At 38.1% G+C, this 13,712-nt stretch overlaps 1 protein-coding gene across 1 annotated transcript in view; it reads right to left on the bottom strand.

Annotated features, from left to right (window-relative positions):
• Positions 1–7,737, bottom strand: part of sim1a (SIM bHLH transcription factor 1a) — a 60,663-nt gene extending 52,926 nt beyond the window's left edge. Inside the window, exons 1-2 of the mRNA XM_051957277.1 lie at positions 6,697–7,737; positions 538–620 (exon numbers count right to left, since the gene is read on the bottom strand). Of these exons, the coding sequence (XP_051813237.1) occupies positions 538–620; positions 6,697–6,871 (258 nt within the window). The 5' untranslated portion in view covers positions 6,872–7,737. The remainder of the gene's footprint in view (positions 1–537; positions 621–6,696) is intronic.
• Positions 7,738–13,712: the final 5,975 nt, after the last annotated feature.

Genomic DNA, 13,712 nt, shown 5'->3' with positions numbered 1-13,712 from the left:
CAAACAGCTTACTACCAAAGCTGCTTTTCCTCTGTTTAATGTATAGTCACTTGTCTTCAAATCTGTGGTCATCTTTTGCATGCATGGTCAGCGTAAAGCCCTGCCTGTTAAACCATTAGTCCTATACTATCACTGTAAAATTAGGCTTCAATGGGTACATTTGTCTGATCAGCACTAGCCAAACTCTACTTTATTCTAGCCAGCCTGAAGGCCTGCACCCATGCTCCATTGTATTACTGCTGATGTGAGACTGGGTGCAGGACAAGATGAGGCTCTGTGCGTGACCAGGAATGTGTTCAGCTCATTTCACTGTTAAAGCCCCAGAATGATGGCAGCAGAAGGCAGATGGCAGCAGCTAAACCACACACAGTTTACCTATAGCCTGGTGGAACAACAACAACAATAACAATAATAATAACTTTGATTACATTTCCCCCATAGATGTGAACAGTAGAATAATTCATTTTTGTCAATTTTAACTTTAATGTGACCAAATGCAGTTGCTTTCAAATACTGTAAATACTTAGTGGTATGTACCTGTAAGAGATGGGAACCTAATTCCTGGTTGACTCCATCTCGAGAATTTTTGCGAGTCACATGACCCCAGGATTCCCCGAGGCCTATTAAAGGAAGCAACACATACAGAAAAAATATAATTGCAAGAAAGCAACATCTTACTTTACAACGACCCTGAAAATGAAGCAAAATTTATAAAGTCTCTTTTAAACAAGTATAAAGTCGTTAAAAGCTTTACTACAATGACCATTTTACACACAAGTGACTATTTGTATATATAAGTTAATTAGAATCTTCACTTCATAGACTGCTAATGCTTACAAATGCGTCTGCGGAGGGAAATTGACTTTTAAATTTAACAACCTATAGTTTACAATTGGGACTGTAAAATCTCCTTTAACTTCAGCACTGACCAACGCAAATGTAAAATCAGTTCAGCGCAAACTGAAACAAAGTGTCAAGCCAGCAGAAGACCTCTCTAAAAATGGACTAAACGTAAAAAGCTGCTGCGGACTTTCATCAAACGTGAATCATTGTAAATAGCGGGGTGAAAATGCTTCCATAAACCCCACACAACAGAAGTAGAAACACCACCTCAGATGATGTCTGGAACGGAGGCACGGCGGCCCGTCCGAACGGGCATCTGTGAAGCAGCGTTGCGCATTGAAATGCAAATCCCGATCTGCAGAGTAAACAGGCAGCGTGCAGCGATCACAGCGCGCCGCCGTCTCCCTGCTTCATATGGGGCCAATATGGACTTCGCGCTTGCATAAAAAGACACAATCAAATTTCCCCCAAAATACCAACGTGTGAAAAAAATACTCCGACTTCCCTTTCATATCAAACAGAAATAAATATAACGACGGAGCTTCTACACGCTTTACTGCAGCAACAAACACCGCTGTGTGAACATTCATTTAATCAAGAACCGTTCCGTTTCAACCAACACGCATTCAGCAGCTGCATGTCTGTTAAACACACGGTGTAAAACTACTGCAGCACAGGGAATTAGGGACTGTTCTTAAACGGTTGTTGGGATTTACTCCTCAGACGGGTTGACCTTATTCACAAGTAGGCCTTCAGTTAAAAAAAAAGTTTCATAGATATTAATTTGATTGCATTTTATTATAAGATGCCTTGCTTTGCAGTTAAATTGAGTCTGAAAAATCTTTTAAAATGACTCAGTTGGAATTTGGTACAAGGAGCTACAGACAGTAGAGCAAGTCAACAAGTGTCGCTGTCTGTGGCTGTATGTGTGTGTTTAAATACCAACGAGGCGTCCACCAAGGCAAAAGCTTCACTATAACACCGCTCTGTTATATACATAATCATGCTAATTATCATTGTGGTTACAGGCGAAACAGTTCGCGTTTGGCTGATGGCTGCAGTCTGCCGCGCTCATCTGATGGTTATATGTGGCTCACCTGCAATACAAACGGAACGCACACATTCATTGTGAAGTTCTTCTGATGACACAAAATTTGTGTTAATTTCATTAACTACTAGACGTGATGGGGGATGGCAAAAACGACTACTTTTGTGTTACTAAAGCAGTGGTTCAAAACTTTATTGTTAACCTTATTTGAAGGCATGTTTATTCGTGACACAATGCACTATCGCCTTCGGTTAAACCGAACTTTAAAACACGGCATGAAAAAGCGAATTCTTCAAAATAAAAAAAAAATTAACATAGATATAATTTTGTGCGACAAACTTGTTTTAATTTTTATTTCTTTAAATTTCACAAGTTTGCAAGGGGTCTGACCTGTAACTTGCGTCCTACTGGGGGTGACTTAAATACAAGAAGATATTTATTTAAAAAATAATAAAAACAAAATTGACTAAATTGACTAAACGAAAAACAAAACAGATAGGCTATAACTATATTATAATTACGTATAACTCAAACAATTGTAAAGCGATCACCAGAAATGCTCCGTTCAAGGAGAAATAATTTGGTGCTGCACAATTTAATAGTTTACCACACTAAAACAAATCGGCCACAATATTTTAACCCTGTCACTACCCTCAATCCACAGAACAGAGTTGCTGTGTTTAACACAATTAAGGAACAACAGTAGACTATTAACAATGATAATTAACTTCTGGCACAATAAGTCTTTCACAGTCGAAGTCGGTCAAGCAATAGGTCGGAACTAAGAAAAAAATGTTACATGTGGAAAATTGAAAGACAGTAAAATCGAGTCAAGTAGTTTATAGCTCATTCAGAAGGATCCGAAGACTGTATACACACACACACACACACACACACACACACACACACACACACACACACACACACACACACACACACACACACACACACACACACACACACACACACAAGAAGTAAGAAGACAGTATGCATTTATTCTGATTCTCAAACACTACTGTGGCCTACAAATTATCTATTATATATTTCATTACAATAACCAAAATAATAAAGTAGATTTTGCAAATGTACAGTAATTATTATTTTAAAAATGACTTAAAAAATCCCTTTTTGGTTGTAATCTCTTCCAAAGCTTCAGAGAGGAGAATTCACTAAGATATTAATTGTTCTGTTGTTGTTATGTAATTTAACCCAGGATGGATAACATCACTGAGGTCAAAGGTAATGCGACACTGATTATTCTGAGTGCCATATAAAAGTGACCCCCTGGAGTCAGAAACAAAAAGAAAACGAAAATTAGGAACACTTTGTGTCTTTTTCTCCAGCACTTATAGATGGAATTCTTCCAGGTTCTGGGAGTCCTTTGAGTAAAAATAGGCAAGAAACCTGAGTTCACAGGTCTGTAAGAGGAAGAAGACAAGACGGAGCAGAGAGGATAGAGGAGTAAAAGCCTGTAACCTCCATGGGCAACACTCTCCGTTAAATTATTTACAGCTAGCAGGCATGTTTATGTTGCACACACGTGAAGGAGCACAGTGTGATAACCAGTAATCTTCCAGTCATGCAAGAAATGCAGATTGTAGGTGACTGTGCCAGACAGTTTCTGGAAGCAGAATAATGACTGTTTTTGGGGATATTTATGCAATGTACATGTGCTTTAAATATGGATGTCTAACATTGCAACATTCTATTCTGTCAGATATATGAATCTTAATATTAAAAACATCAAATGTAGTTATCCTAACTGATGGCAAACTGATTCTAATTCCAAATAATTATTTTTTTCCTTCTAGAAGGAGAAAATATCTGTATCTATGCACTGATAGATATTTTGTACTGATATAGCATTGTGTGCTGCTCTATTTTTATTGAAACTGTTTAGCTATTTGCTGCTGTTACACTGAAATTTCCCGGCTGTGGGATCAATAGAGGTTTTATCTATCTATCTATCTAGTAAGATTCTTTAATAAATATTTCCATCTTGTGTTGCATTTTGTGGAATCCTGCAGTACAGGAAAAAGAGATTCTGTACAATCACCATGTATGTTTATGAAATTATATATATATGTATATACACACACATATATATATATATATATATTACATTTTACACAGTGGGTACAGAAAGTATTCAGACCCCTTGAATTTTTTCACTCTCTGTGTCATTGCAGACATTTGCCAAAATCAAAAAAGTTCATTTTATTTCTCATTAATGTACACTCAGCACCCCATCTTGACAGAAAAAAACAGAAATGTAGAATTTTTTGCAAATTTATTCAAAAAGAAAAACTGAAATATCACATGGTCATAAGTATTCAGACCCTTTGCAGCGACATTCATATTTAACTCACATGCTGTCCATTTCTTCTGATCCTCCTAGAGATGGCTCTGCTTCTTTATTGGAGTCCAGCTGTGTTTAATTAAACTGATTGGACTTGATTAGGAAAGGCACACACCTGTCTATATAAGACCTTATAGCTCACAGTGCATGTCAGAGCAAATGAGAATCATGAGGTCGAAGGAACTGCCCAAGGAGCTCAGAGAGAGAATTGTGGCAAGGCACAGATCTGGCCAAGGTTACAAAAGAATTTCTGCAGCACTCAAGGTTCCTAAGAGCACAGTGGCCTCCATAATCCTCAAATGGAAGAAATTTGGGACGACCACGACTCTTCCTAGACCTGGCCGTCCAGCCAAACTGAGCAATGGTGGGAGAAGAGCCTTGGTGAGAGAGGTAAAGAAGAACCCAAAGATCACTGTGGCTGAGCTCCAGAGATGCAGTCGGGAGATAGGAGAAAGTTCCACAAAGTCAACTATCACTGCAGCCCTCCACCAGTCGGGGCTTTATGGCAGAGTCACCCGACGGAAGCCTCTCCTCAGTGCGAGACACATGAAAGCCCGCATAGAGTTTGCAAAAAAACACATGAAGGACTCCCAGACTATGAGAAATAAAATTCTCTGGTCTGATGAGACCAAGATTGAACTTTTTGGTGTTAATTCTAAGCGGTATGTGTGGAGAAAACCAGGCACTGCTCATCACCTGCCTAATACAATCCCTACAGTGAAACATGGTGGTGGGAGCATCATGTTGTGGGGGTGTTTTTCAGCTGCAGGGACAGAACGACTGGTTGCAATTGAAGGAAGGATGAATGCGGCCAAGTACAGAGATATCCTGGAGGAAAACCTCTTCCAGAGTGCTCAGAACCTCAGACTGGGCCGAAGGTTCACCTTTCAACAGGAGAATGACCCTAAGCACACAGCTAAAATAACAAAGGAGTGGCTTCAGAACAACTCTGTGACCCTCCCTGACCTAAACCCAACTGAGCATCTCTGGAGAGACCTCAAAATGGCTGTCCACCAACGTTCACCATCCAACCTGACAGAACTGGAGAGGATCTGCAAGGAAGAATGGCAGAGGATCCCCAAATCCAAACACTAGTTGCGTCATTCTCAAGAAGACTCATGGCTGTACTAGCTGAAAAGGCTGCTTCTACTCAATACTGAGCAAAGGGGCTGAATACTTCTGACCATGTGATATTTCAGTTTTTCTTTTTGAATAAATTTGCAAAAATTTCTACATTTCTGTTTTTTTCTGACAAGATGGGGTGCTGCTGAGTGTACATTAATGAGAAATAAAATGAACTTTTCTGATTTTGGCAAATGGCTGCAATGACACAGAGAGTGAAAATTTTCAAGGGGTCTGAATACTTTCCGTACCCACTGTGTGTATATATATATATATATATATATATATATATATATATAGTTGTCTACCTCCCCTACATCACAATCTGCCTTACTGTTACAAGTAGCTCCATATGTTGAGGGATCAGACGTGCAGATCACACTAATATCCACGGCTCTGCAGCAGTCACGCTGCAGATAATCTGCTGGCAGGGGCCGCCAGGGGCCCCGGAGAAAAAACACATCACTGCACGCTGCCCACATTAACAGACACAGCAGACTTGCGCTACTGCTGACCCCATTCACTCACAAAGAAGGATGAACTGCAGAGAATATTCCGCAGATATGTAATTTTCGCCGACATCACCGTTCTAATTCATACGAGGGCCTGCAAAATTCTTCATTCTATATCTGATTGTCACCACTATTACGGTACTAAAACGCCAGGGAAAGATAATTTCAACAGTACTAACGAAATCAATCACATCAATCCACCAAAGATTAGTGTGAAAAGAACACACTGATTAAAATTCGGGCATAAGCCTCGATCTCCTCTATGTTTACCCACCTGGATATTTTCATTGAAACAAGCTTCAACATGAATATTTTATGAAAGAGACGGTGACAATATAGTTTAAATAAATAAATGAATAAACTACTGGAGTTTATTTTGTATTATTTACTTTTGTAAAATTTGTCAGGTAGTTATTTATATGCAGACTTACTGCACACAGAGTGTTTAAAAAAAACAAGACAGAATTACTCGAAATATATTTTCGATAATAAAAAAAAACACAGAATAAGAGCACGTAAAAAAACGCCTCACTAATAAACAAATAAATATGAACTAACTTATCATTCCAACTAATAGGCCACTACTGCTAAAAGGCTAAAAATAGAAATAAGGCAATAATGGGATAACCATCGAAATTATAACAAGATAAAAGTTAAATTTGTTCTACCGGAGCCTATTTGCTTCATTGTATTGTACAACTGTATATATAACGTGATTGTTGCGATTTCCGTTCTATATTATACTATTGTTTTAGTTGTTATTTTTAATTGGCTTCACTCTCTTCATTAGCACTTAGATGCAGATACCTTACCTTCAGGAAACACTACTCTCATCTTCAGGTAGCTAGTTGTCAGTCGTATGATTGAGGCTTTATCCAGCTGGGAGGTGATAGCGGAGGGAAGTGGCAACAGTTTGGCCAGTTCATAAAATTCACTATTTTCCTTTTCCCGTCGAGTTCGGGCCGCATTTTTAGACTTTTCCTTCATGTTGTCTGCTCTGTGTCAGCGACCACTGGTCGGCTGACCACTCTGCACTCTGAGTCCGGCTGCGATCAGTCACTCTGTGGGTTTCTCATAGTGTTTTCATGAAGATCTCCACACGCAAAAGTAAAATTCTCCTTCCGCTCGCGGCCTGAAATCCCCATTACACTTTACTAGCGCGGGACCAACTTCACATATTTCCAGGTGTTCCCACAACTGGCGACGAACAGGAGGCGGCTAATTCCCGGATTGCTTGCAACTGAAGAGGTGTTTTGGATGGCTCACCATACTCTTGTATCCATCATAGCTGGTGCTAAACTTAACCGTGGAACCGCTGGAGACCTTGGGCCCTATATGACAAACAATTCATCAGGCAAACCACATTCATACACACATTTGCGTTCTTGTGTCTGTCTTCGAAACAACATACTGAGTCACTAGTGTACATAATACTGACACTTGTTTGAATCGTTCTAGAAAAGTATAGTGCCTGCATTTTCAATTCTCATTTCACTGCAAATTAACACGTTCTATTTACTTACCTTGCTGCCAAGACAACTGTCGGTTTTCTAAGGTGACGGCTTCTGGGTACACAGAATCTCCCAAAAGCGCAGGATTAACTTATCTTTCATACTGTGTGATTTTATGGACAAGTGGAGCATCCAGAGCCTCCCATGTACTGCGGGCTCGAAGACCCGCCCACTGCAGGAAACGCTGTTCCCTTTGGACGGTTGCATACCCAGCTCCGATATCTACTGTCTGGTATTTAGAACGACGCACTCCAGGAGGGTGAGTGACTGGTGGAAATGTTCACGACTGGCGCCCAAGTTGGACTGAAAAGTCCTCTGCTCTGGAAGACTAGGGTATGAAGAACTTATTAAAAAATATGCTGCTTTAAAGATGTGATGTCTGTCATTAAGAATGCATATTTTGTAAAGACTGCCCTGAAGTCACCAATAATCTGTGTAAGCTTCTTATTTATTTGCCATAAATACTACCTCACTTTCTTAAATTCTCACTTTACTTAATATACTTGTTAGTTTGGGAAGTTGTTTTTGCTAAAAAATTATATCCAATAAACGTGCACTTGGAGTATGTTTTTATGTAGTATACTCCATATATATATATATATATATATATATATATATATATACATATATACATACACATATGTGTATGTATATATGTACACACGTGGACAAAATTGTTGGTACCCCTCAGTTAAAGAAGGAAAAACCCACAATTCTCACTGAAATCACTTGAAACTCACAAAAGTAACAATAAATAAAAATTTATTGAAAATTAAATAACCAAAAACAGCCATTACTTTTGAATTGTTGATTAACATAATTATTTAAAAAAACAAACTAATGAAACAGGCCTGGACAAAAATGATGGTACCTCTATAAAAGATTGAAAACTATTTGACCAGAGTGACATGATTAACTCAGGTGTGTCATTTAATTGACATCACAGGTGTTTCCAAACTCATAATCAGTCAGTCTGCCTATTTAAAGGGAGACAAGTAGTCACCCTGCTGTTTGGTGAAAAGGTGTGTACCACACTGAACATGGACAACAGAAAGCAAAGGAGAGAATTGTCCCAGGACATCCGAAAAAAAATGATAGACAAACATCTTAAAGGTAAAGGCTATAAGACCATCTCTAAACAGCTTGAAGTTCCTGTGACAACAGTGGCTCATATTATTCAGAAGTTCAAGACCCACGGGACAGTAGCCAACCTCCCTGGACGTGGCCGCAAGAGGAAAATTGATGCCAAATTGAAGAGACGGATCGTTGGAATTGTATCCAAAGAGCCCAGAGCAACCTCCAAAGAAATTAAAGGTGAACTCCAAGGCCAAGGTACATCAGTGTCAGATCGCACCATTCGTCGTTGTTTGAGCCAAAGTGGACTTCATGGGAGACGACCAAGGAGGACACCACTGCTGAAAAAAACTCATAAAAAAGCCAGACTGGAATTTGCAAAAATGCATGTTGACAAGCCACAAAGCTTCTGGAAGAATGTCCTTTGGACAGATGAGACCAAACTGGAGCTTTTTGGTAAGGCACATCAACTCTATGTTCATAGACTCAAAAACCAAGCATACGAAGAAAAGAACACTGTCCCTACGGTGAAACATGGAGGAGGCTCAGTAATGTTTTGGGGCTGCTTTGCTGCATCTGGCACAGGGTGTCTTGAAAGTGTGCAAGGTACGATGAAATCTGAAGACTATCAAGGCATTCTGGAGAGAAATGTGCTGCCTAGTGTCAGAAAGCTTGGTCTCAGTCGCAGGTCATGGGCCTTCCAACAGGACAACGATCCAAAACACACAGCCAAAAACACCCAAGAATGGCTGAGAGAAAAGCGTTGGACTATTCTAAAGTGGCCTTCTATGAGCCCAGATCTGAATCCCATTGAACATATGTGGAAGGAGCTGAAACATGCCATTTGGAGAAGACACCCATCAAACCTGAGACAACTGGAGCTGTTTGCTCATGAGGAGTGGGCCAAAATACCTGTTGACAGCTGCAGAACGCTCATTGACAAATACAGAAATGGTTTAATTGCAGTGATTGCCTCAAAAGGTTGTGCAACAAAATATTAAGTTATGGGTACCATCATTTTTGTCCAGCCCGATTTCATTAGTTTGTTTTTTTAAATAATTATGTTAATCAACAATTCAAAAGTGATGGCTGATTTTGATTATTTAATTTTCAATACATTTTTATTTATTGTTACTTTTGTGAGTTTCAAGTGATTTCAGTGAGAATTGTGGGTTTTTCCTTCTTTAACTGAGGGGTACCAACAATTTTGTCCACGTGTGTATGTATATATATACATACATATATATATACATACATATACATATATATATATATATATATATATATAAGTATATTTTTGTTGATAAAACTCAAGTCACCTTTTTTTTTTTTTAAAAAATGGAATTTGGCACGTATTATTCAGAGAATAACAGAAAAGACACTGACCAACTCAAATTGTACTGTTTATGACCAGTATAGGTTTTATATAGCCTACGTCCTTTATACCTAAAACTAAGTATTAAAAAATTACTTAGTTATTTTCAGTTTCACAGCTTTTTTCCACCAGTTGTACCATGGAAATACAAGACAGAATTTTCCTCTTCTAATTGTGATCACAATATCTTCAAAACTCACCACACTATATGAAATGTTACATTGATTTCATTGTGTTGCAAAGCATACCACTGCCCTTTTCCAACTCACATTGTGTGTGTGTTGGAGCCGTTACAGCGGCTTGGTAATGGGATCGAGCCTACGGTGTGAAAATCAGCCGGGATGGTGGAGCCACAGGAAATGGTTGACGCTAGTTTAACCTCCGCTTAAACTCAAAATTTATTAGACGTCGGCTGTGAAAAATATGACCTAAAATACTGCACGATTAAGTCGCCAGTCATTCAGGACAGACGAGTCCAGAAATACAGTCATCACAAGCTGATTATTGTAAACAGATCAAGACGCCACTGCTTTGCTGTGTATTATCGAAATGTATATAGGACACATATTTTAAGACATATTTCAAAATAAATTGGACATCTCCCTTTGTTTTTCTGCTTTTCAAAACCGCCAATGTAAACTATCGACCTCAAAATGATTTTAATTAAGATGTTCAAGTTTTACCCTCCCAGTTGCCATACAGGAGGACAACATTAAAACAGCAGCTTAAGAGTCGCTTGTGGATTTTTTCTTTTAAGAAATAGGCTGACTATTACAGGAAAAGAACTATTGCCTAGAGGAGCAAAGGCCTGGAACTCACTTCCTTTGAACATCAGAGACATTAATAACAAATTAATGTATAAAAGGAAGATTATGCAACTCCTTTTCCAGCAATAATTATTAGATGTTGTGTTTTATAGCATACTCTGTTAGATTTGTTTTATTTTTATTTTTTGTTTTTAATAAGATATTATTGTAATGTATTATGCATGTTTTAATGTTTGGAAAATTTAGACTTTTGTGTGTGGACCCCAGGAAGACTAGCAACCACTTGTGGGAGCTAATGGGGATCCTAATAAACAATAAACAATATTATTTTTTGAATCGTTTTTACATATTGACATAGTCTTATTATTTTAATTCTTACACTGGAAGCTGTATACTCAGCCTGTACTCAACTCAAGTGGTCTCTTCTGGGCCTCAAGGAGCACCACTACAAAAACAAACCTCCACAAGCATTTTCCTGTTACCATTTTGCCCCATCAGTACTGTGCTGCTGATTTGCTGTTTTGCATCATGTGTTTAAATAAAACCTACCACAGTTAGTTGTTTAAACCATGAAAAGAAACATTTGATATATTTTTCAAGAAAAAACACACAGGCTTCAGCTTGCCATATATGAAAATTTATGACTTCTCTTTGTTTTACATGAAAAAATTGCTGGTTGGATCTGATGATTGAGGAAAAAAAGGCATTCAGTGGAGTGATTTGTAATCTGTTTTTTCAGAGTCGTATTGATGACTTTATAAGTCAATTGGCAATTAATCAAAGATGAAAATAACTGTTGGGTGAATGAATTAAACACAAATGTGCATGAGGACGAGGAGAATAGGTGTATTGTCAGCTCAAATATCAGGGGTCTTAACCACAGTTATTGTAGGGCCTCCAGTGACTCCATTGGTATGCTCACCAACCCTGACATCTTGTTACGTGCTAATTTAAGCGAACATTTATTTGGGAATATCCATCCATTTTGTATACACTGCTTTACTCTCAGGAGGAGGGCTGAAGCAGAAGGCTTGAGCCTTACTATCTGACTTAGGGGACACCCTAGCACACCTTGGATAGGTTGTCAGGCCAACAAAAAGAGTTAGACAACCATACACCTAAAGCTAGTTTAGAATCACCAACCTGCACGCACATGGGGAGAACAAATTCCACACAGATAGAGGCTGAAATATAAACCAAGAACCTTCAAGGTGTGAGCCTACATGATTGCCACTTCTAGTAGATGCACCACTAAAACATAAAATCGACCCTGCTTTATTATCAGATATGAGGCTCTACTGTAAAAGAGAAAACTACAGTCCATTCAGCAGAGTTGGTATTCTGATTTGTTTGAACATGAAAATAAAAATAGCTACTTGACATGAAAACACACATCAGACCAATTGTCATCCTCATTATGTCTAAATTTGCAATTGTGAATAAGCTGAAAAGGTAATTACAACAATGTTGTAAAAAAAACCCACAGGGTTTCCCAGAATACACAACAGGGGCAAAGCCCTCATGCTTTCTTTCCCTCAGCTATGACCTCCTGTAGCTCTGCAGGGACTATATGTAGTGGTCATGGGTTCAAAACCTGGTCATGGGTTCAAAACCAGCTCATGGCCCTTTGCTGCAGGCAATTTTCCTGTCTCTCAATGAAACCAGAAAAAGGGCAAAAAATAACTTTGAAAAAAAAAATTAAAGTGGTTTTCATTAGTTCTTTGGTAGTTTGTTGAATCACACTATTCAGCTAATAAACAAGTTTATATTGACCAAATGAAGAATTAATAGTAGTGACTATTCACAGAACAATGAAATATGACTTAAGACAATGAGCTAGCAAATCGTTGAGACAATTCAAAATTTTACTGCAAAAGGTTGCCTTGAAATTTTAAGTTTCCTCCACTAGTCTTTTTTTTTTTTTTTTTTTTTTTTTACGGCAGAAGAGGGTACTACTGACAAATTCCATCCTCAAGATCTTCTATGCTACATATTCCTAATTTATGGGTTCATATGTCATATGTCCAGTATAGAAGAACTGAAAAAAATCGCAAAAACGATGGTTGCAATTTGAATAGTATGGGAGGGAAATGGTTTGATCATATCAAATGCTGTTAAACAATGGCTAAACAGAGGCATAAGCACATGGAGTTAACAGTCAGGTATTTACAGATCTGACTGGGTCCCACTTACACAAGGAAACTAATCAAATAGGAATTGAATGCAATCAGATTAAGGACCTAGACAAGATTTTTGATAAGGGAAAACATATTCGACAACCCACTGAAAAAAGTATAATTTAAACATTTTCTGTAAAAACAAAAAACAATTTAGCAATCCTTTTTTAACTTTCAATATATTTTCTTGTATGTGTGGTTGTAAAGATTTTCCCTCAGCATCATGGAATGCACAGTTTCATACTGTCCTTCACATTGCCATGACTGATAAAGTCCATTAGTAAAAAGTGATGTGTTGGTTTAGAATAAGATCTGATAAAATTTGATCTAAAATCATGAGAATCTGCTTTAAATTGTGTGAACTCCTCCTCAGATAAATCAACCTCTAAAATTTTCAGAAATTTAGTTATCATTTTAGTTTTATTTTAGTTATATCAGTGCTGTTTGAGCTGATGATGGGACAATGATTCTGGTTTTCTGGGAAGTATTATCCATGTACAGTTAGTGCACTGTTTGTTCTCAGTGTCAGCACTACCATTGGGTATGTTTCATTTTCATAAACAGACTTAAACAGCCAACATAGGTGTGATACAGCTAAACTTCCAACCCTTTAGAAACAAAACTGTTTAACAAACACAGCAATTATCGCCTGTCATCTAAATATAGATTGGATTAAAAAGTGCTTTATTAGGTTTTTCAAATCTGGAGTAATGAACATTTAAATGATGGATGCTCTGCACTGACAATCTATAGTGTCTTTCTACTTTACCTACAAAAAAATTGACAATTCATTTCTCATTCACTCACACCATATACAAGGTTCTCAAAGGCCCTCAGGGCCAATTTGGGGTTCAGTGTTTTGCCTGGGAGGCATTTCAGCATGGCTTCTCAAATGACAATGTAAAAGCAACGTGACAATGCAGT

The sequence above is a fragment of the Acanthochromis polyacanthus genome, chromosome 12 (genome assembly GCF_021347895.1).
Source record: "Acanthochromis polyacanthus isolate Apoly-LR-REF ecotype Palm Island chromosome 12, KAUST_Apoly_ChrSc, whole genome shotgun sequence".
Classification (NCBI taxonomy): domain Eukaryota; kingdom Metazoa; phylum Chordata; class Actinopteri; family Pomacentridae; genus Acanthochromis; species Acanthochromis polyacanthus.
This window is presented reverse-complemented; position numbering and strand designations above follow the sequence as displayed.